Source organism: Falco naumanni, chromosome 9, assembly GCF_017639655.2.
Source record: "Falco naumanni isolate bFalNau1 chromosome 9, bFalNau1.pat, whole genome shotgun sequence".
NCBI classification, from domain to species: domain Eukaryota; kingdom Metazoa; phylum Chordata; class Aves; order Falconiformes; family Falconidae; genus Falco; species Falco naumanni.
Window position 1 is genome coordinate 26,680,379 of NC_054062.1, and position 22,880 is coordinate 26,703,258.

The following is a 22,880-nucleotide window of genomic DNA, read 5'->3' on the forward strand; positions in this document are numbered from 1 at the left end:
TGTAGACTCTACTGTCTTACTACGGATAAGTTTCACTAGTCTATTTCCAAGTATTACTTACAGCACTCCTTTTGTACATAGAAATTGGGCAACCTGTCAATCTTGAAGTACAGCATTCAATTACAGTCTGCAAGTGCATTGTCCAGTTCTTGCATATCTGCCTATCAGACATGAAATTTAAAAGGTAATTATGTGTGTCTGAGAAAAAGGTACTATTTTAACAGGGCTAACTGGCTATGCAGACATTTGTTTCTTTTTATATATTTGTAATGAAATATTAACTTCAGGGCTGAAGAAAGGTAGTTGGTGTTTTTGTATGGTGTTTTGTGCACTTAACGACTCATTCTGCTGTAAATGAACAAGCTTTCAAAGTAAGTGTGAGTATGGGATGAAACACATCAAACTAAATGCTGGTTTTCTTGTAAGCAACAATTGTATTTATACCATTGGTTGTAATTCAGGATGTGAGCATGCTCGATTATGTAGGGAATAGCCAGTCTTTTTGGGTACCAAGTGGTATATGACTAGGAGCCGCAAAACACAAATCTTTGAGTGTTAAGGGAGGGAATACTTCGGGAGTGAATTCAAACCAGGAATTTGTAAGACACCTTATGAGGAATAAATCTGTTCCGTATCAGTATTGAACTGCACTGTACCTGCAGCTAGATTTGAGAAGAGCTGATAACTGGCTGTCAGCAGCCCTTGGTAGCTGACTTTCTCCCATACCTGTTAAGACTACTCCCCATCTTCAATATGGGGGATGTTTGGCTTTTGTGATATGGTAATAAATGGTGTTGGCTTGCACACTTTAAACAAGTATCATGCCATATGCAGTTCAAACTGCAAGTTGGCGCTGTGTGTAAGAGAAGACCTGGATATATAGTGGTATATCAGTGTCCAAGATTTTAAAAAGCTACATTCATCAAGGGAGAAACATTACAATTTTTTCCTACTCAATTAAGTGTGTTGTGAAGGGTTTTTTAAGTCTCTTTGTGAAATTGAGCCTTTACATTTTTTGAATCAAAATGCCATGTGTCTGGTGATTCGTTTAGAGGAGAGAAATTATTTCTTGTTTCTCTTGCTAATCTTCTGGCAGAACTTTGAACAAAAAATTCATCACATTGTAATTAAAAATATTTTCAATGTCCTACCTAGAACCAGGCTCAGAAAGTCCTATGGAAGATTCACCTTCAACAGATCGGTTGCGTTTTGACAGATTTGATATATGTCGGTTGTTAAAACATGGTGCATCTCTTCTCGGATCTGCTGGTGCAGAATTTGAAGTCCAAGATGATAAATCAGGTATATCTTTATATTTTACTTGCAGACAAGAAAACTTACTGATTTGAAAACAATTGTTGTGGCAGTATTATTAGTCTAGTCATCTGTGCTTTCTCAAAATTCTAGGAAATAACGGAATAAAATATTCCCCAACATAACTGGTTTGTATTATCTTAAGGTAAATGATTTTTAGGAAGGGGGGGTGTCTGTTATTAGAATTGGTATGTGTACAGGGGGAAGGATGAGAATGGAAATCTGAAAGAGGGAGCAGAAAAGGCAATGTTAAAGGTTTCCATAGAATTGCTGTAGATTTTTTTCTAAGAGCTACAGGGACTATCACCACTTGTTCTTCATTAAAGCGGTGTCCTTGGGTATAATGGTGGGATGTGGCTTATTTAAAAGCTTGAAGGTTTCAAGTGTAGAAAGACTGCATGAAAAATACTGTGATAAAACTGTCAAAGCTGTAAGATCAAATATCGGTGCCTGCATGATATCTTTTGTTTCAAGTGACTTGTCTGTTATCTTTCTGCAACTTTTTAGCTGAAGGAGTTGGTTTGTATCTGTGTAATGGCATTGAATTATTTTAATCAAAGATATTTAATTTTGCTATTACTCTACTTTCCTGCTCTAGTTCCAGTCTGTCTTCCAGTTTCTCCATCAAATGAAATGGTGCTGTAGATAAGAATCTGCTCTGACTGCATAGCTGTGATTCACTTGTTCCTCATGGTGATGCATTCTGTGCAGTGTACACGAAAACACTAACGCAGCAAGGAAAAGCACCTATGGCTGCTGACACTTAAGCAGTATCCTGTCTGTTAACTCTGGCTGCTATTTTATTGCTTGCCATTTGTTATGCTAGGTTAATAAGTTGTTGTACAAGTTTAACCTCTTTTAATAAAACCCTACTTGTTCAGAAATCTAACTGATGGAATAGGACACTTCAGTTCATAGAAGTGTATTTATTCCAGTGTTGTATGATTGCACATAAATCTTATGAATGAAAATAAATAAAAAATACAAAATCAGAAATAAGAAAATGAAACTAAGAATAGCTTTAGCTGCTCCTTTTTTTTTAACTGGTGGGAAAATACACAAAGGCTGCTTTCTCTTCTGCTTTTGTTTTCAAGTAGCCAATGTGAATGGACATAAAGTGAGTTATATGATCTTTAGAATTAGCAGTCGTTGAAGGTTTTTCCTAAGATGAACTTGCAAAAGGAAAAATGTTTTCTAGAGAATGGAGGTTGTATTTCTCTGCTTTTCAGTTGAATCAAGTTTTTAAAAAAGAAAGGCTTATTGGTATTGTTATAATCAACTACTAATTACTACTCAACCTGATGTATACACCAAAATTCTGCCAATATTGGTCATCTCCCTACAAGTGTATACGCAGGTATTTGACAAAAAAACCCCAATCTCCTCAACAGTTTCCATACCACACATGTAAAAATAGAGCGAAGTCTTGACAGCCCTACAAGCTACAAGTTTCAGTTGACTTTATTCTACTTGAGCACTGAAATCTTCAATTCTTTTCTGTAACTGTGGGTGCTCCTGAAGTCTAGGTGTTCAGTAATTAAAGTGTTGAAGTTTCACAACATTCTTGAGGCAGCTTCTGTTAACTTCCTAAATGAGCCTTGCTTGACACATGAAGATTGAGATAAGATTGTTAACAGACTCCAGCACCCTAGGAAAATCATGCTTATGCTTCAGTCTACATTGTCATCAGGAGTTAGTTTGGGCAGGAGACGCTTGAGTCGAGTGCATTTTACAAGGAAGAATATTACTATTATTAGAATACACATATTATTACAGGATATGGGATTGAATATAATTTGAGGGGTTTTGTTGGTGGTTGTTATTTCTTAGGTCTGTTTCCCAACAGAAGATAAAGTTTAGGAAGTAAAGAAACCTTAAATGAACAACATCATCCAAAAAGAAACCAACAAAAAAAAATCCAAACCCTCAGACTGCCAAAATCAACAGATTCCCACAAGGATGCATGGGCTCAATAAAAAAGGGATAGTTCTTGAATCAGTTGCTGGATTTATTTGTTAGTGTGTTAATTTGTTCCTTTCAAAGTGCAGTTTCATAAAAACTTGGGGGAGATTTGGTTTTTTACTTCTGTAGACCAAATGTAGTTTAATGAAGTTCACAGGAACTTTCTTCTGTTTAAAAATTCATCATGGTTTAAGGACTAGTATAGCTTCAGTAGCAGAAAACTTCTTCCTAGGGAATCGGTGTGATTTGGTTTAAAAGATTGTATTGATGTGTTAGCCAAGTACAACTTAAATCTGTAACTTTTGGCTTTATGTTATTTTATTGAACAAAGCTTCAATAATAAATCTGGTTGGAAATCTGACACATTTTGCCTTCTTAAACAACTTCTTTTCAAGGTGAAATTGATCCTAAAGAGAGGATAGCACGACAGAGGAAACTGTTACAAAAGAAACTTGGCTTAGATATGGGTGCTGCAATTGGGATGAATACTGAAGATCTCTTCAATGATGAAGACTTGGACTATTCTCCTTCTTCAGTTTCACTAGTAAACAAACAACCTGTAGGTAAAACCTCGGGCTGCTTGACTGCAAGGAATAATACAGTGGGTTTGCTTTATTTGTGCTTCTGTGGTTATACTCTGTGTGTATTAAGTATGATGATCAACATTGAATATGGTACGCTTTGACTTCCTGAATTCTTATGCCCTCACTTAGTTGCATGTTAGTATTATCTAATGTCAAACTGCTGCTCTGAGTTTGAAATGGAGGGTTGGGACCTTCAGAGCAATGTGGTTTTGAGAATTTTTCAGGACCTTCATTGCAAGAAGAATTGACAATGAATGACTTCTCTTTCAGACTCTTCAGGCTGCTGAGTTAATTGACTCAGAATTTCGAGCTGGTATGAGCAGTAGACAAAAGAATAAAGCCAAGAGAATGGCTAAGCTATTTGCAAAGCAAAGATCCAGAGATGCTGTGGAAGCTAATGAGAAGAGGTATAATAGTGAACTGATTTGCTTTTATTTTAGTTAAGCTGGGATTGTGATTTGATTTATCTGTTGAAAAACTTCCAACAGTCTTTGCTTCTTAATCTTTTACATGCTAATTATGCTGATGGTAAAAAGCTTGTGTGCTGTACTTACTCCCAGTAGAGCTTTGTTAAGGACCTAGCTTCAGAGGGATCTTGAAATAATGGAATGCTGCAGTTAAAAATTGTGGTTTGTCCCTATTATTAAATATGGGTAGAAAATAGTGCATGAAAAGGGTTTTTTAAAAAGATAAACTAAAAATTTAATATATAACTTCTTGATGAAACCATAAAAAATATTCTTACCTTGATTTTATTCAAGAATTTCTGTATTTCTTGGAAAAAGACATCTGAGAAGGACTGCCAATTAGGGACAGGATTCTACTGTCTTCTCACTGAGTTCTTTTGGCATGTAAACCTACCTATTTTGTGTATTTCAGTGTTAAACCTTTTTGTTCTGTATTCTTGCCACACTATTGTATCTGAAGACTGCAGTTGTAGAAGTAATTACTTTCCCTAAAACATACTTTCAGTTCATAAACTTATACTTGTTCCTCCTCAGCAATGATAGCACTGATGGGGAGCCAGAAGAAAAGAGAAGAAAAGTTGCAAATGTTGTCATCAACCAGCCTGCCACAGACTCAAAAACACTGGTAGAAAATGCTCCAGAAGAGGTATGATATGTTGTTCTGTGGTTAGTAGGAATGATCATTCAGTTTTTTAGCAAAGTAATGTAAAACAAAACCCCTTTGTGCTCCTAAATTCTTTAGTCATTTTAGCAGTAAGAGAAATGGAGTAAAGAATGCCACAGCCAGCTTGCTTTTATATGTGATGAAGCAGATGAGCTTCAAAGTGTGTATAGCATTGAGGACGAAAACACATTTAATCCATTGGTAGCAGTTTGTGACGCAAAGGAACCTGAGTAGGTGGATTGCAGGTGTCAGACCTGGGTATTAAACTGTAAAACAGTGCTAAACACTTAGATGGTAGGATTACACTGAGCCATAAATAATTTGATCTAAATGTTCATGTACATTTTAATCTTCACCTTACTTTAATGAGGCTTAATTTAGATTTAAGTTCTATCTTTAGTAATTGAAGATTTAAAGTTACCTTCAGTCTTAGAAAAACTTGCATTTGTTTTAATTGACTGAAAAGCTGAAAACTTGTAAGAAGAGCTATTCAAGAATACAAGTGATATATACAAGTTTATTTGAAGAGACTTGATCTTCATAAGTGTGTTCTACAAAAATAAGATTTTTCCAGACATAGCTTAGTCAGTGAATTCTTACTTGAAAAATGGTGATTGGAAAATGAATTAGAGATGAGTTACTCAACAGGCTGAATAGCTGCTGGTTGCTAGCCTTTCAAATGCTTTGTGTTTGTGATGGTGTGAACTTAATAATGTTGGTATCATAATTTTCTTTCGACAGCAATGTCAGTTTCCTTTGCAGTGGGTATGTTTCTGGTTTTTAAAAATGTGGAATGTGTTTTGAAAAGGGTGGCATTTATTACTGGAGTAATTGACCCAATTTGATTATGTAGTGTAATTTCAAACTGAGACTTGCTTATTGTATTCTTTAAAGGCAAAGTTCATAAATTTAAAGAACACTGGGAAGGATGATAAATTTTGCTGCACCTTCTGCCCTTGTGTGGTCCCTAAAAGGAAGCTGAATGCCAGAACATCAAAATTAATTACCATAGAGAAGAGGTTACGTTACTGATAGACAAACTTCATAAGATTTTTAAAAAATCCAGTGCTATTCTGCAAAGTTTCTGAAGTGTGGAAGAAAGTTGCTGTTATTTTTCAGTATTATCCAGTAACGAAGAAAAATACTTAAGCTTTTGGAGGTCTTTTTTTATCTTCATGTATCTAAGTGGTACAAGAAATGTTCGCCTGATCCCTTTCACTTTTAATCTCATACTTAATTTTTTATTAATTTAGGCAAATGAATGGCCTTTGGAAAGTTTTTGTGAAGAGGTGTGCAATGATCTCTTTAACCCTTCTTGGGAGGTAAGATGTGCAGTATCTAAGGTGTAATTATAGATTTTAAAAAAGCTTCAGTGGAAGCACAAAAACTGTGTGCATAGCACTCGAATGTTTTCCTAGATATCAAAAATTACATCAATTGTAAATACAGATTACACAGCCAAGAGAAATCTGCTTTTAGAGCAATTGAGTATTTTTTTAAGACTCATTTAAAGGGGAAATAAAAACAGATATGTAATATATACTCAAGTGGAGAGTGGGAAGGGTATGGAAAGCAGTGATTATAAGTGAGAATTCTGGAAATACTGAAACTGAAGCAAAATAAAAGCACATGCATCTGCAGTCAAAAGATTAAGCAATAGTTGGTGTTAGCAGGCTTGGATTTGTTAAGAGTTTGAGGAATATTGTGCAAGTCTGTTGCTGACAATAGTGGTATGTTTGTCTAACGCAAAGCTAGTAGAAAATGGAGGAGAATCGCCCCTTTGGTAACAGGTTAGGCTACAAATCATTAGTTATTATCTTCATCTATAAAAATGTACTTTTAACTTTTTTAGAACAATAGTAAATACAAACTACAAAAACTATATATTTGGATGCTTATTTGCAAGATAATTTTCTTTCTTTTTATTTTCAAGATTAAAAAACTGTCGTGCACACCCTTCTATTCAATCCTTATACTGTTTTCCACAAACTTTGGTATCGGTTCCAGGCAGAAATATGAAGTAGCTGATAATGGTGTCCCTTCCTTGAGCAGAAGATGGAAGTAACTGTTGTCAACTACCTTCAGTTTTTTGTAAAAAAGTTGATCTTTTGAAAAATTAAATGTTAATAACAACTGTAACATACTTAGGTCTATCTGTAGCACAGTTTCAGTGATAGCAAGCTGGCTCTGCCCATACTGACCTCAAACTTGGAAACACAGAGGTAGAACATATGCAGCCAGCACAATTATTTTCAGCCCAGAAAAAGGACAATTATATTTGTGTGGCACATCACTGAGTCTGAGCTAATAAGCCTCACCTTATTTGAAGGCAGACTGGTTGCAGATGAAGCAGAAGTCCACTTGTCTCCTGAAGCGCAGGCATTCTCGTAGCTTTCTTAGAACATTTGATATAGGGCACACACACCTTAATGAAAGAAGTAGATCAATACAGCATCGTTATTATGGTATGTTCTAGATGAAAAATGGGTTAAACTGCCTCAAAACAAATGGTTTTAAAATGGTTGTATGGCATCTTCTTGCAATGTCTAGGGATAGCATGGATGGCTAGTTCAGACTGCTTGCCTAGCTTATAGGCAGCTCAGGTCAGGCAAGATGAATCCTATTACTGGTATTTCCTTTAAAAATTTGTCTGTTTTAAAAACATACTGTTTCATGTTTGCAGAAGCTGAGAAGTTAACTGGCAAAGTCTTCCTCTTCTGGATTGTGAAAAATAGCTCCTAAGCAGTCTTGGACCAAATAAACAAGTGATTAGTGTATTATGAACAATTAGGATTTTAAGACCGGGCTCTCTGTCTGGCTTTTAGTGACTTGCTTATAGCTTTTATCAGCAGCCATTGAGCTGTAAATATGGGGGCATGTATGCTTGCATTTTATCTAAGATATTCTGATTAAGGGAGGACTTGCCAACTGCTCAGTACTAATTGTTACAATCAAGAAGCAAAATACAACACTTTTATACTAGTAGCGAGCATGCATATGAAGTGTCCTTATAAGAAAAGAAGTTCTGCTCTCACCTGTATAAAGGTCTCTCAATGAAAGCCTGGTTCAAAACTTCGCTTTTGCAACTTTCTGTGTATCTATTGGGTGGGCTTTTCTTGATTAGCCAATTACTAATCCAGTTACGTATCAGAAATCCCAGAAACGGGTATGTCTGTAGCCTGTCTTTGTACAGGTCTTCTGTCACTTCCAGAACTCTTCCTAGTGTGTTCAACTGTTCGTGTTTGCTGGGAACACACAAGTGGCTATAATTTGCTTTCCCATACCACTTACTCATTTTTTTAATATTTAGCGAAGCAAGACAGATTTGTAAGCTATGTGGAATAGTAAAAAAATAGTAAGAAAAATTTGTTTTGCAGACTTCAGAATATTCAGTGGGGATCCAAACTTTAAGAAATATAAATAGTTGTAGAGAAGTATAAATATAATATATAATACAAAGAGAAACATTAAGTGTTTAAGAAACATAAGAATATTGCTTTTTTTAGCTTACTAATTTACTGAAAACAGTAATATCCTCTAGTTGCTCTTTCTCAGAGTACTAGTGAGGTGTGAGATTAAATGAAAGCTGCCTTCGGCTACATTGCTGCTGCACATATGATGACAATATCTCTGGGTTAGAAAACAGAAGCAATTCTTAATTGCTTCTGTCCATAAGCTGGCAAATACTTAAGAAAAAACAGCTTGGTTTTGGACAGATCAGTATGAGATTCATCAAATGAAAAAAATTACCCATTCCCACAGGTCTAAGTACCACTAACTCTGCAGCACTTTACTACTTTGTTCTTAGAGACATTTATTTTTCAGTTACCCAGTGTGGTTTTAATCTTCTGGTCCTAAATATTTCAAGATTGATGTTTTATTTCACTTTTCTAGGTTCGACATGGTGCAGGTACTGGACTGAGAGAGATACTTAAAGCTCACGGCAAAAGTGGTGGTAAAATGGGAGATAGCTCTTTAGAAGAGGTAAGTTTCCAGTCATGTAGACTTAACATATTACCTAAACAGAGTTTAGAAAACAGATTTCTTAAAATACTCAAGCTTTGCAGGAGGTCGGTGATACGGGGGGAATATAAACAATGAAATTTGTTTGCTCAGAATAATCTAGATGAAGTCACTCTATGCACTAATGAAAAGTTTACTTTATTTTTAAAAGGCCTGTGCAAAAAAATAATACTACTGTATAAGCAGCCATTAATATGTAGACTCTGTGTAAAGTTACTAAACACTACCCTCCATACTAGAAAATACTATTTTCAGGTTATGGTACGGGTGTGCTGAAACAAAATTTACAAAGCTATATATATATTTATATAACACTAGTGAAGTGTCTCAGACAGTCTGATTCTATTCACTTAAATAGTAGAATGACTATTGATCTGCTTGCTTTGTTATTATAAGAAAAAGTATTTAAACAGTCTGTTCAGAAGGAGACTCTTTTTTAAAATATCATGACAGCAATGGCTTGTTTACTAATAGTGAAACTCATCCAGATTCATATTGACCTCCCTGCTGTAAAAGCTCTCCTAGCTTGTGGTTTAGAGAGTGCTGAAGAATTAGGAGCTATTATCAAATGTAAATCAAGCTGCATCAGCATACTTTGTATATAGGGAAAGAAGAAAGCTACTATCTTGCCTTGCTTCCATGTGGAGTAATATTTGTTCCATGGAGTTTGCAGGGTAGTAATAAAACACACTGCAATGGTAAGACACTTTAGTTTCTTAACTAATTATGGAAACTGTGTGTGTACCCCAGGCTAGCTTCAAAGGCTGCTGTAAATGCTATATGCAGGTATAATTCTTTGACATCTATGGGAATATGAAATCCATAATATAATGTAGTTTTGTTCATTAAAACTGTAGTTTTCAAGGGAAGTGGTGATCCAGCAGGCAGACAATGCAGAAGAGAAAGATGATGCCGGAGCAGTTGCATTTATGGGGCTTCTGCTCTAAGATTCAAAGTTCCAAAACTGTTGGGTCTCTGACAGTGTCCAGAACTTCAAGACTAGCTTGGTCTAAATTGCTTTGTTAAATCTGGAGGAGACATGGCTGAAAAGCAAGTTCCTTTCGCTGGTTCTCCCACAGCGAAGTACTGCTTCATAGTTAGCTTATTTGTAAATATCCTTCAAACACGTTGGTTGCCTTGCCTATGATGTGTTTACATTAGTCGGTGGAGATTATCTGAATGACTTTACATTTGTGTGCTGTGTAGGGATAAAATAATCTGTCTATCTTGCAAGGTGCTCTCTAGCCTTTTGATAAAGGTACTGTGCGTTTTTTAAAAAAAAATGTTTGTAATAAGCTAGTTGAGCTTAATTAGTGGTGGCTATTTTGCCTTGACTGTCTGTGCAAGATGACTATTAAATCAATTTAAATGTGTCATATCTCTTAAATTTTGGCTAAAGAAAGCATATTGGAAATCCTTTGTGAATAAATATAGTCAAGGTGTTTTTTCTCTTTGTACAGATGATTCAGCAGCATCAGGAGTGGCTGGAAGACTTGGTTATCAGACTTCTTTGTGTATTTGCATTAGACAGATTCGGAGACTTTGTTTCAGATGAAGTAAGTTGTTTCGGAGTGAACAGGTAGATCAGCAGGCTTCTGCAGGAGATAATATTGCAGCAGATCAGCTATGCTTTGTACAGTGCAACTGCATGTGCCTATTGTAACTGCTCACAGATGCTTATTAAAAAACGGTTGATACATAAATTTTACTTTATTTGTATAGCAGTTTCAGCAGTCTAAGTCAAATTTCCTACAGAAGTACCTGTTTTATCATTTATTTTATCCTAGGTGGTAGCACCAGTACGTGAGACTTGTGCTCAGACTTTGGGAGTAGTATTGAAGCACATGAATGAGACTGGAGTTCATAAAACTGTGGATGTTCTCCTGAAGCTGCTTACGCAGGAACAGTGGGAAGTGAGACACGGTGGTCTCCTAGGAATAAAGTATGCTTTGGCAGTACGTCAGGTAATAACCCTCGTGAGAAATTGCATAGATTTGGAGCAGAAAGCTCTGCTCGGAGTAGAGGATGTGGCTGAACAGTAGATAGATATGATAAAGCAGTTTGCTTGCACTGCAGTCTCATGTGGGTTATGAGATGTGTGACAGCATTTTTATATCCAGGCTGCAGAAATATGCAACCATATAGCAGAATTGTGCTGTTGTAACTTTGTAAGTTACTTGCACTAAACATTGTAAGTAGAGGCTGTGCTTGCCTGGTTTTGATGGTACTTTGACATGTAGCACTCAGCTTTGTTAACCTCACAAGAGGTTTAGTGTATTCACAGTGTTAAGTTGGCAAAGATGGAGTTCTGTTTACACCAGAACTGAACTGAGTTACGGTTCATTCAAATCTGTAACCTAGGTTTTACTTTGTGAATGGTAACTTAAAATGTTTAGATTATGGTCTTGGACCTGTAGCTTCTGTTTTATTCACACACTTAGAGTACATCTTAGTTGTTTGAGGCATTCATTATATGCTTTTTAAGTTTAAAAATGCTTTTAATCTTTTTGGTAGGACATGATCAACACTTTATTGCCTAAAGTGTTGCCTGCAATAGTTGAAGGTCTCCAAGATCTGGATGATGATGTCAGAGCTGTTGCTGCAGCATCTTTAGTACCAGTAGTGGAAAGCCTGGTCCAGCTGCAGTCTCAGAAGGTGACTGAATTGTTTTTCATCAATTCTGATTGAAAAGTTCACTTTTGGTCTGAGTGAAGACAGTAACGCTTTGAGGCAGCACTTGGATTTTCTTTTTTTATGATAACCTCTTCTGCTTATTTGAGTAGGTGCCTTTTATTCTTAATACCTTGTGGGATGCACTTCTGGAGTTGGATGACCTGACAGCTTCCACAAACAGTATCATGATCCTTCTTTCTTCCCTTCTGACTTATCCTCAGGTCCGCAAATGCAGGTAACTTTTTAATTTAGTATTGCTTCAACATCGCAGGTTTGATTGTCTGGTTATCTCCAAATTGGAATAATCAAAGTTGCTTTCAAATCACTTGCCAAGGATGTGCTTGATCTAAATATTTTAATTTTATTCTTTCTTTTCCTTCAAGTGAAGGTTAGTAAAGGATTATCTGCTCCATTCATATGGTGGTCCTGTTTGCAGGCTTCTTTGTCTGTCGCTTGTTGACAAACTCCAAACAATAGGGCAAATTACATACATTAAAACACATGCATACGCTGTAGATCTTTGTTCTTGAAACAGTTCTAAAGAAAGCTACAAACAAAAATGCACATCAATAGTACAATCGGTAATTCTGTGACTGGTTGAAGACACTGTGAAGTTTCTATTTGGAACTCTGATTAAACGAACTGAGTGTTAGTATGCTAACGTTTTTCGTAATACAATGGTAAACTCACAGCATCTGCACTTCAGGTGGATGCTTTACGCATCTTGCCTTTCTCATCCTATATGATTGTCACTGCTGAAGCTTGGTTTTTGCCCAGATCCAAAATTAAGAATGAAGTTTTGTCACTAATGCCATCTTTAATTCAGTATGTACTGCTTGCATCAGTTGATGTGCAAGTTCAGGCACAAAAGATCCAGGCTTATTTTTAATTATTTCTGAAGTCATAAATGTCTAATAATAAAATCAAAACAAACAACTCCCCCTTTTTTTTAAATGGTTGAACAAAGCTCAGAGTGTAATCTGGGAAACAACGTGGTAAAAATACATGCTTGAACCAATTAGTTCTTTAGACCAGTAAGAAACCCACAGTATTTGCCTAAAAAAAGGATACTGACTTAAAACTATTTTAAATGTTTAAGCTGTAGTAGCTTGATCCTTTGCTTGAAATCACCAAGGATATGCAATAAACTTTCCTTTTCAAAAAAGTTCTTTTCTGGATAAAACCTTACAACTGAGGATAAAAAAAATTAATTTAGCTCTGTGTTTTGTCTTTTTTCCCTGTCACTGCTTCTTCATTTCCCCTTCATGTACTAGTATTCAGCAGTCACTCACAGTTTTGGTCCCACGTGTGTGGCCGTTCTTGCATCATACTATATCTTCTGTGCGAAAAGCAGCACTGGAAACATTATTCACACTGCTCTCTACCCAAGACCAGGTAAGAATTAGTTATTAGTGTTTTAGTATGGTACATATTGGAATCTGCTTGATCATACCATATCCTTGTTTCAGAGCTCTTCAACATGGCTGACTCCAATTCTGCAAGACATGTTGCGGCACATATTTCAATTTTGTATCTTAGAAAGCAACCAGGAAATTCTGGATCTTATTCACAAGGTATTAGCAGGACTTAAAACCTAGATATGTGGTGTTTGTGTATTCTGCTCTTTCATATCCTCTGTACTTTTTGTGCTCTTTCATAACCTCTGTACTCTTGTGCACGTAAAGAATGCTGTGTTCATGTTTATTTTGTAGCAAGCCTGTGTGATGCTTTACAGTGAAGGAGAATAGGGTGGTTCCTACAGTTTATCAAGATACATATGTTCTTAGGTGGACCATGCACAAATCTGTCATAATTTCCACTACGGTTCTTTCCCAAGGTGTGGCTGGAACTGTTAAACAAGGCATCTGTACAGTATGTGGTTGCAGCTGCTTGTCCATGGATGGGAGCCTGGCTCTGCTTAATGATGCAGCCATCTCATTTGCCCATTGACTTAAACATGTTGCTGGAAGTAAAAACCAGATCAAAAGTAAGTGAAATGTGACCTTGCTAACTGTTTTGAGGAAAGAAGGAAATTGATTAATTGTCTATAAGGACACATTCTAAAGGTGTTAGAGGGGAGTGGCGATTCCTTTCTACCTTTCTAAAAGTAACCTATCTTACAGGCCTCAGGTCTGTAGAGCAAAATAGTTCTTGTCACTTTTCCCATGAGAATTCAAAATTCTATTATGCAGGATGCTCCCTGTGAATACTTTATAAAGTCTTCATTTACATGGTTCCAAAACTATCTGTTTGCGGGACTGAGTTTAAGCCTAAAAGCATTGTGTTATTTCTGAAAACATGCTGAAAGAGGTTTCCCTTTTCCTCTATGTGGACTCAGTTCATCAGCTATAATTATTAATTTTAATATTATAGTGAAGGGACCGTATCATACATTGAGTAAGGCCATGGAATACTATTAGTGGAGGAGAGGTGATACACAGTAATTAACTATTTTAAGAAGTCTGTTGGACTAAGCCATAATGCTTCTTTGCTAACTTCTTCAGGGTATGATGGTTATTGGAAATGTTGTGGAATATGAATTCATTTTTTCTATCACAAATACATTTACTTTCAACCTCTCCCAACTTTATTCTGTAGGAGAAGGCAGGTGCTAAACAGCGTCAAGGTCAAACCCAGAATAAGGAAGTGATTCAGGAATATATTGCTGGGGCAGACAGCATCGCAGAGGATCCAGCAACCAGGGATTATGTTGTCATGCGAGCTCGGATGATGGCAGCAAAGTCAGTTTACTGGAAATCTAAAAAAACTATTTAAAAGCAATTTATCTTTTTAATTTATATGGTGCTTTTGCCAAAACCTAATTATGTAGACTTTTTTGGCATCTTAATTTTGAATCATTATTTGTGGAGTAGTTGAAACATTGAAGTGACTGTTCTTTATCCTTTTGTCAGATTGCTGGGAGCACTTTGTTGCTGCATTTGTGATCCAGGTGTAAATACTGTTACTCAAGAAATAAAGCCAGCTGAATCATTAGCCCAGCTACTGCTTTTCCACTTGAATTCCAAATCTGCCTTGCAGAGGATTAGTGTTGCATTAGTAATCTGTGAGTGGGCAGCCTTGCAAAAGGTAGGATGTTTCTACAGCAAAAATAATTTTACTTACTATCTCAATCCACAGCTTGTCATCTGCTACTTATTTGAAATAAAATTTCAGCTGATAAGCAAAAATAGTAATGATACGTCTTCTAAAATCTTGACTGTTAGACAACAGAGGAATACATTACTTGGCAGCTTAAATGCCAACAGTCAGAATGAATCAATAAATATGTTCACATTTCTTTTACAAATAAGTGTGTTCTCAGGATGCATGTTATCTGAGGTCAGTGCTTCCTTTTAACATGACTGTCTTCCCTGTGTTCACTATCACTTCTGTTCTAGTGGGAGACTGGAAGTTTTGTTGATAATCTTCAATATTTTGGGTTACAAATGTTCATAGTCCCTCTGGAAACTGGGTTTTTGTATCTTGATTGCACTGTCTAGTGCCCAAAACTGAGCAAAAGAAATTGTGATTACTCAGAACTAGAAATTGTCTTTTCCCGTTATAGGAGTGTAGAACTGTGGCCATTTGTGTGCAGCCTCGTTTACTTGGGGTCCTTTCTGAACATCTCTATTATGATGAAATTGCTGTTCCTTTTACGCGAATGCAGAATGAATGTAAACAACTCATCTCATTGTTAGCTGATGCACACGTTGACATTGGAAACAGAGTAAACTGCAGTGTATTTACAATAGATCAAGCTAATGAGCTGGTAAGTAGAGGCATGCCTGCCCTTCCTTCAAATCTATTCTTGTCTTGAAGTACATCTTCAGCATAATTATTACGCAGACAGTAACTATCAGAAATAGCGTGACTACTTTACACGTCCTTTGACATGAGATACGTAATAGTATATACTTGCCACTTCCCCTGTGGTGTTTACAGACTAATCCAAAAGTTGAGTACAGTGCCAGGTAGATACTTAACATGAGAAAAAATTGGCAGTGTTATGATTCCAGGTGTAGATTCGCTCCTGAAATCTACACAGAAGAAAACAAAGCAGGCTGCAACTCCTTCAAAACCACTGTCAAAAGACTAGTAAATAAACTGTAAATTCTAGATCTCCTGACCCCACAAGCATGTATCTGAAAGTGGTTTTTTTTCCTGTCTGTTCAATTGTTTGGTCTTTTTTAATCTGAAAATGTCAGTGTTAGATGTGCTAATAGAAGGTAGCTTTTGCCATGAAAAGCTCTGTAAGGAAAAATAGAGCTGATAGTGTTGGAGCAGCAAGTTAAAAGCTTTTTCTTCCAATCCCGAACTGGCGGCTTAAGCAGAGAGAAAGAGGAGTAAGGACAGATGAAGTAGGATGTAAAGGAAGAGGTGGTGGATTTGAGCCTGCAAAATAAAAGGGGATTGGGGTGGGAGGGGTGTGTAGATTTGAGGGGATGAGGGAATGGTGATGGATGTGGTGCAGCTTGGGGTGGGGGAAGAGGGGGATTAGGATCCATGATGTGTTTGTGTTTGGAGCTGGGATGCTGACGATAAAGATAACAGAAGGTTTAAGTTTGTATGATTATGGCTATGACGGCTAGCATGATGGATCTTGAAATTCTTGGATGGCAGTATTCGCGTAGTAAATATGCAGTAGCTTGACTTGGAAATCTAATCATATCTTAGAAGTTATAGATAATTGTGTACATGGGCTGAGGGGATTTTGGCAGCCATCTGAAATAAATAAATTCCCAAGGTAAAGCCAGACAGAATCATGTGAGCTCGTAGTCTCTGAAGTACATGAGTTTTCCTATACCCCAACTGTTGACTCTTAAGCCTGGTAATAGGGCTGCTTGACTAACGCATGCTTTTTTCAAAAGATAGCCATTCTGGAGTAGAAGGCTCATTCTGTAACTATTTGCTATTTTCTGTGACTGTCTTCTGCACCCTTTTGAACTCTTCCAAATTTTCCTGAGATAGACTCCAAAACCTACTCTGCATTGTAGTGTGGGTCTTTGTGTGTTAAATAGAAAAATGCTGTGCTTCTCCTTGGAATTCATATTTTTTGCATCATTTGATCATTTCAGTCATCAAGGTCATGTGCAGTAGAACTTGAGGTGTCTATAGAATGAAGCAGTAAAGTCTGATAGCTGAAAGACTATCAGTATGAACACTTAAAAGGCGAAAACCAACAACCCTCCCAGACTAACCCTCTCAACAGCTGTCAGCTTTCCTGTTCTTAGGAGCCCAACTATCCTATCAGTGGAAATAAGTTCAGCATTTCCATGTTGCTTTTAATCTCTTTCCTGCGAAAGATTTAAGCAACAGTAGTCAGCCAGTTGTGAGTGGGGGAGGTATGGCAAGTCCTGCAGCTACTCTGTTGTGCTCACTTTTTCCTTGGGTTTCTATCCCAGTCCCTCTCCTCAAAGGAAAATCAGCTTGGGAAAAGGTTCTTCATGTATGGGACCTTGCATGTCCTTTTTGGCTAATTGTATTCATAGCATATTCTCCTTTGCTTATCTGTAACATGGTTATGTATTGCCTGAATAACTGGATATATCTGGCAGATATAGGACAATCTAAATTTGGAGGAGTACATAAAATCCTCTTTTAGCTTTGGGAATCTAGACTTGAAATAGTCATAATATGCCTGACTTCCCTCTTGAGCTGTAGTTCAGGATTCCCCAAGCTACATATTGGAGCATTTCCTGCTATTTGCTGGAAGAATTGAGATAATACCTGGTGGAGTGACTCATGTTCTGCCATGAAAACCAGTTTTCAGAGGATATCCATTTTGCAGTAAATGAAACAGATTTGTAACTGTATTCTTACTTTTTACTAGGTTACTTCTGTTTTCAATGAAGTGACATCATCCTTTACTTTGAATCCTAAAATTCTACAACAGTTGGACAGTAAACGACAACAAGTCCAAATGACTGTAACAGAAACGAATCAAGAATGGCAAGTGTTGCATCTGCGCGTTCATACGTTTGCTGCATGTGCAGTTGTGAATTTGCAGCAACTTCCAGAAAAACTAAATCCTGTTATAAAACCCTTAATGGAAGCTATCAAAAAAGAGGAGAATACACTTGTACAAAACTATGTGGCTTCATGTATAGCAAAGTTACTTCAGCAGTGTACAACAAGGTCTCCTTGTCCCAACTCAAAGATTATAAAAAATCTTTGCAACTCCCTCTGCGTGGATCCACATCTTACCCCACTAGCAGCATGTCCTGCACAGCCTCAGGGTAGCCATGAAAACTCAAAAGGTATGATATCTAAGGCTGCCATGGTTCTTAAAATATGTCTCTGCTTGTCTCTGAACTGTTAGAGTATTTCAGTGAGTCTTATTTTTAGTGCTTTTAAAATGCCAGCAACTGAGTCTTCATTTGTTAGTAAGTTTCCTTTATGTATCTTGAACTAAATAGACACTGTGTGCAACTAACGGTGTGTATTGTTTTCAGAAAATTTATGTATAAAAGATCTTAGTTACAATTTTCAGCTATTTACTGTTGTGATCATAAGTCAATAATAATTGAATGTTTAATTTACATATGTTATGAAGCTTTTCATTGAAATTGAGTAAGTATGAAAATTAGAGTAACCTGTTAGAAAAAAAAGTCTGTCTTGTGTTAAGTTCCATAGGCTCATAGTAAGACAACAAAAGGTGAGGACAGTGTTCAAAATGAACAAATAATCCTGTGCATGCTATGGTCATGGTTTTTTGTTAAATGACTGTCTCTTGGTGAAAATGTGTGGATTGAAAGAATAACACAAAATAAGACCTTAATACTTCAAGTTTCTAACCTGCTTTAAGGTTTGACCATTATACATGTTAGTTTTTCGTAATGAATGTGTCCTTCATCTCAGAGTAGAATAATATTCATATCTAATTGAAAATTAAGCCTGTTAGAATAAATAGAAACATCAACAAATCCAAAGATAATACTGATGGCATATGCTATTGCATCAGATAGAAGTCTTGAACTGTTTGTAAAGGGCACAAGAACATGTTTGTTTAAACTTTAGAACGTAATGTGTTATTTTATATTTTTAAAAAAATGCACTAACTTTTTATGTTAGACTGAAGTTCTGTCTGTGTTTCTTGCTGAGTAAGAATTTGTGGCAGTTTACACACTTAGATTTTCATGTAAAGTCTGTAACATGCTCTTAACAGAATAACTGTACTCTGTACTTTTCCATCCTTGAGGTTCAATGACACTTTGTCTAAAGCATGCAGAGATCTGCAGATGACTTGTAGGTAACTACCACTTCCACCTATGCTTTAAACTGCAGCTTAAATTGTTGTCAGCTATTCTGCATTTTCCTTTAGGGCCCAACTCTGACAAAGACGGAATGCATCATACAGTTACGAAACACAGGGGAATAATTACGCTGTACAGGCATCAGAAAGCTGCTTTTGCCATCACAAGTCGGCGAGGTCCTACTCCAAAAGCTCCCAAAGCCCCAATTGCAGATCTCCCCACTGGCAGTAGTGGAAGCATTCCTACAGAACTTGATGAGGTAAATTTCAGTAACTTGCATTTGCAATGTTCATATCCGCCCTTTCCTCTGATTCCTTTGAATTCACTGGAGTTGATAACATTATAATAGGGATGTCCAGGATCTTTTAATGAGAGAACTGAGTTGGTGTAAAATTTTGTGATATAAGCAGCATATGTTCATGGATGCTAATGACACACCGAAGATTTAAACTATCAAGAAAATTAATAACTCCTGAAATATTTTAACTTTAGAACAAATATGAATATCTCAATACAAATCCATGCAAATGGATTTCCACAAGCTGTGCTGTAATTTGTCCTCTTACCCATGTTGATGCTGGTCATCTTGATGCAGAGTGGATGCTCTGAAGCATTAAAAAAAGTATTTGAATTGACTGGCTTTAGGATATACCTGTGACTTCTACATTTGATACACTGAATTTTTTTGTTACTGTTTTAGTCATATTAAGCTTCAGCAAGTTTTAGTAAGATTCTAGTCAGGACAGTGATTCCTAAACAGCATTGTGGATTTTGTTCTTGGTCGCTAAAGTGATTTTTATCAATTCTCCTTTTTGAAGAGGGTGGGAGCAAGAGAAAGTGCTTAATAACAAATTAAGCATTGTTTTGGGGAAATTTTACTAACATGTTACCGTTCCTGGTGTCCCTATATAGGCGATATCTGAGGTTCTGGAACTGGAACCGGTTGGAAGTCCTCTTGCTGAAATGGGCTTGTGTCAGCAAAAGCCAATCCCCAAATTTATAGGATTTAAATTAGCCTGCTATCAAAGATTTTAACTTCTTACCTGTATAAAGAAAATAACTTGCATAAAAGCTGAACAGCAAATGTGTTTTAGGTAGCTATAACCTACAAACACACAATCAGAACTGATTGTCTATATAGAAATGGGAGCCTCGTTGAAAATAATTGTTGTTCTTAAATGTACCTGTCCTCAATACTTGGTCATATCATTTAATTCTAGGCTCAGAAACCATATGTTGTCCAGAGAAGAGGAGCTGAATTTGCCTTATCTACTATAGCTAAACATTTTGGTGCTGAAATGGCAACAGGATTGCCACATCTCTGGGATGCTATGGTTGGTTCGTTAAGGAACAACATTCACATAAATAATTTTGGTAATTTAATTTTTGTTGTAAGTTGGGAGGGCTGGTAGGCTGAGGGCAGTATGTCAGTCTTAAACTGAACACGCCTTTTCTGTTTTTAACAGATCGAAAGTCCTTACTGGAAAAAGGAGATGCTCCTGCCCAGGAACTAGTAAATTCTTTGCAGGTTTTTGAAACAACAGCAGCTTCAATGGATACTCAGCTACATCCTCTGGTAATCATATGCTAAAACAGCTGTTATATGAAGCAATTCAGTTTGTTCGTTGCCTCTGTTTAAAGTCTTTGTTTTATGGGCTTCTTTTTAGTTGTTTTTTGTATTTGGCTCAAATGGTGTTTTCATTCACATACTCACATGCCTGTCCGTCAAGTCCTGCATCCTCATCTTGATAAACTAAAGATACAGCCTTCTGTCTTCAGCAGTTGGGCTGTGATGTTTTAAAGCTGTGTTTTCACTGTGTCCTATAGGATGTTAAATTTTTTTATTGCTTTATACAAGTTGTAGAATAAACCGCAGAACACCTGCCTACAACTTAGCCTTGGCCTACCCTTTTCTGGATGAGGTGCCCAAATAGGATTGTATCCAAAGTCTGAGGTACAATATTTGTGCTGTTGTGTTACACTGAAATCGGCACGTCAGCTATGCTTTTCTAATTCCAGATTTCCTAAACTTGGAGAGCAGACTGATAATATGATCCCTTCTCTTTGTTATTAAAGTACAGATAAAAATGTTGTTATGCTGCGTTTTGTGGCTGACTGAAATGGATTGACTTCTAATAGACTGACAGGTAGTTTGTATGGCCAGAGTGGGCAGGGCAGGGAATGGTAGTAATGAAGCCTGCGTAGTTTACTCCTGACTGTTGTATAACAGGCTGAAGGTTGTCAGAAAGGGTCCCTGTGCCAGGAATGCAAAAATTATGGGAGACTTCAGTTTTTACCCCCAAGTAGATTGGATGTGATTATTTTTTTAAATATTTTCTTTTACCAACTGCTCAATGTAAAGAACTTAACATCCTGCTTGCAGTAGTAGGCTCTGAACCGACTGTTTCTACTCAGGAGAGAGATCATGGAACAAATCCTGACAGTTCTGTGAAAGTATCAGATGAATGTAAAATACTGGTTAAAAAAAATCAATAGGAAGTTAAAGAAAGAGAACAAAAAGTCGTCATTATATGTGCATCTGAACTCAATTTTCAGTATTGGTCTGTGCAGTACTATATTTCCAAATGAATACAGTGGAAATGGAGAGGGATAGAGTAGGGCAACAGGATAATAAAAATATATGGAAAGGCTCCCATGCAAGGAATAAGTAGAGCAGAATTGGCTAGAAAGGATGTAGTGAGAGAGGATGGGTGTAAGGAATGGCTGTTGAATTCTGAGCAGATGGAGAAGACCCATATAGAACATATGGAATTGTTTCTTACCTATTTTAAGAAAACACTGAAATGATTGAGAGAATTTAGCATATGACATGAAAAGACTTAGGTTTTTATTAACGACACACCATATATATATATTTATGTGTAGATTGGTCTTGGGGGTGCCAATATTGTATCCAGATCTAAAAAAAAAAAAAAAATTCAATCGCAGAAAGTCAGAGGGTGGAATTGGTTCATGAAAGCTAGTATTTAGGGACTCACATGCTAGGAGAAACCTGACCATCCATTTAAGATATGGGACATAAAAGTGTATTTGTGCTAATGAAAAAAAGACATACATTTAAACATGTACCCCCTTGGGAAAACATGAATTTCTTCCTGGGTGTCTGTCTTGTTGCATATTGTTAATAGGACTCCCAAAATGGGTAATTCATCTGCCTAAATGTAAATGGGTTGAGTCTAGGACAAATTTGCCAGCTGGAGGGGTTTCTTTATGTATCTGTATTTAAGAAAAAATTAAAGCAATAATTCTTTTTTTATAAAAAGTTTTGAGTATTTAGTACTGTATTTTTCTAGTATGAAGCACTTCCTTAATTATCAAGGGCTTTTTCAGTTTTCATTTTGACTAAAACCCTAAATATTTTATCTTGAATTTTAACTGTATTGGAGAGTAATACTTTTTCAAAGTCCAATTGTCTTTCTCTTCTGAAAAAAATCTTTGGTTCTAAACAACTAGATCTTGTGAAGGAGCAGTTTCAAGTGTTCTTTGGGAGGCAACAGTAACTTAAAAAGACTATTTACTTCAAAAATAATTCAGTAATTTGTTTATATTTCATATTAACTTTCTCCCCACAATCCTTTTCTTTTATTCAGTTAATACAGCACTTGCCTCATCTTTATATGTGCCTTCAACATCCCAGCACGGCAGTCAGGCACATGGCTGCTCGTTGTGTAGGTGTTATGAGCAAAATAGCTACCATGGAAACAATGAATATCTTTCTAGAGAAAGTTCTACCCTGGTTGGGAGCAATAGATGACAACACCAAACAAGAAGGTGCAATTGAAGCACTTGCATGTATCCTTGCTTGAGTATTCAAAAATGCAGAAACTTCTTCTCAGTTGCTTAATCTGAGGCAATAAAAACTGTTGCCTGAAAAAAAAAAAAAAAAAGAGGAGGAATTAAATGTTTTCCTCTTGTGGAC

At 36.6% G+C, this 22,880-nt stretch overlaps 1 protein-coding gene across 2 annotated transcripts in view; it reads left to right on the forward strand.

Annotated features, from left to right (window-relative positions):
• Window positions 1-22,880, forward strand: part of BTAF1 (B-TFIID TATA-box binding protein associated factor 1) — a 47,310-nt gene that overhangs the window by 13,143 nt on the left and 11,287 nt on the right. For both annotated transcript variants that reach the window (XM_040605636.1, XM_040605637.1), the window contains 21 exons: window positions 1,156-1,302; window positions 3,672-3,835; window positions 4,131-4,267; window positions 4,862-4,973; window positions 6,245-6,313; window positions 8,886-8,975; window positions 10,475-10,570; window positions 10,802-10,978; window positions 11,529-11,669; window positions 11,798-11,922; window positions 12,962-13,082; window positions 13,157-13,261; window positions 13,525-13,674; window positions 14,286-14,428; window positions 14,600-14,774; window positions 15,253-15,456; window positions 17,518-17,944; window positions 19,009-19,199; window positions 20,161-20,314; window positions 20,407-20,516; window positions 22,552-22,753. In XM_040605636.1, the coding sequence (XP_040461570.1) occupies window positions 1,156-1,302; window positions 3,672-3,835; window positions 4,131-4,267; window positions 4,862-4,973; window positions 6,245-6,313; window positions 8,886-8,975; window positions 10,475-10,570; window positions 10,802-10,978; window positions 11,529-11,669; window positions 11,798-11,922; window positions 12,962-13,082; window positions 13,157-13,261; window positions 13,525-13,674; window positions 14,286-14,428; window positions 14,600-14,774; window positions 15,253-15,456; window positions 17,518-17,944; window positions 19,009-19,199; window positions 20,161-20,314; window positions 20,407-20,516; window positions 22,552-22,753 (3,240 nt within the window). The remainder of the gene's footprint in view (window positions 1-1,155; window positions 1,303-3,671; window positions 3,836-4,130; window positions 4,268-4,861; window positions 4,974-6,244; window positions 6,314-8,885; window positions 8,976-10,474; window positions 10,571-10,801; window positions 10,979-11,528; window positions 11,670-11,797; window positions 11,923-12,961; window positions 13,083-13,156; window positions 13,262-13,524; window positions 13,675-14,285; window positions 14,429-14,599; window positions 14,775-15,252; window positions 15,457-17,517; window positions 17,945-19,008; window positions 19,200-20,160; window positions 20,315-20,406; window positions 20,517-22,551; window positions 22,754-22,880) is intronic.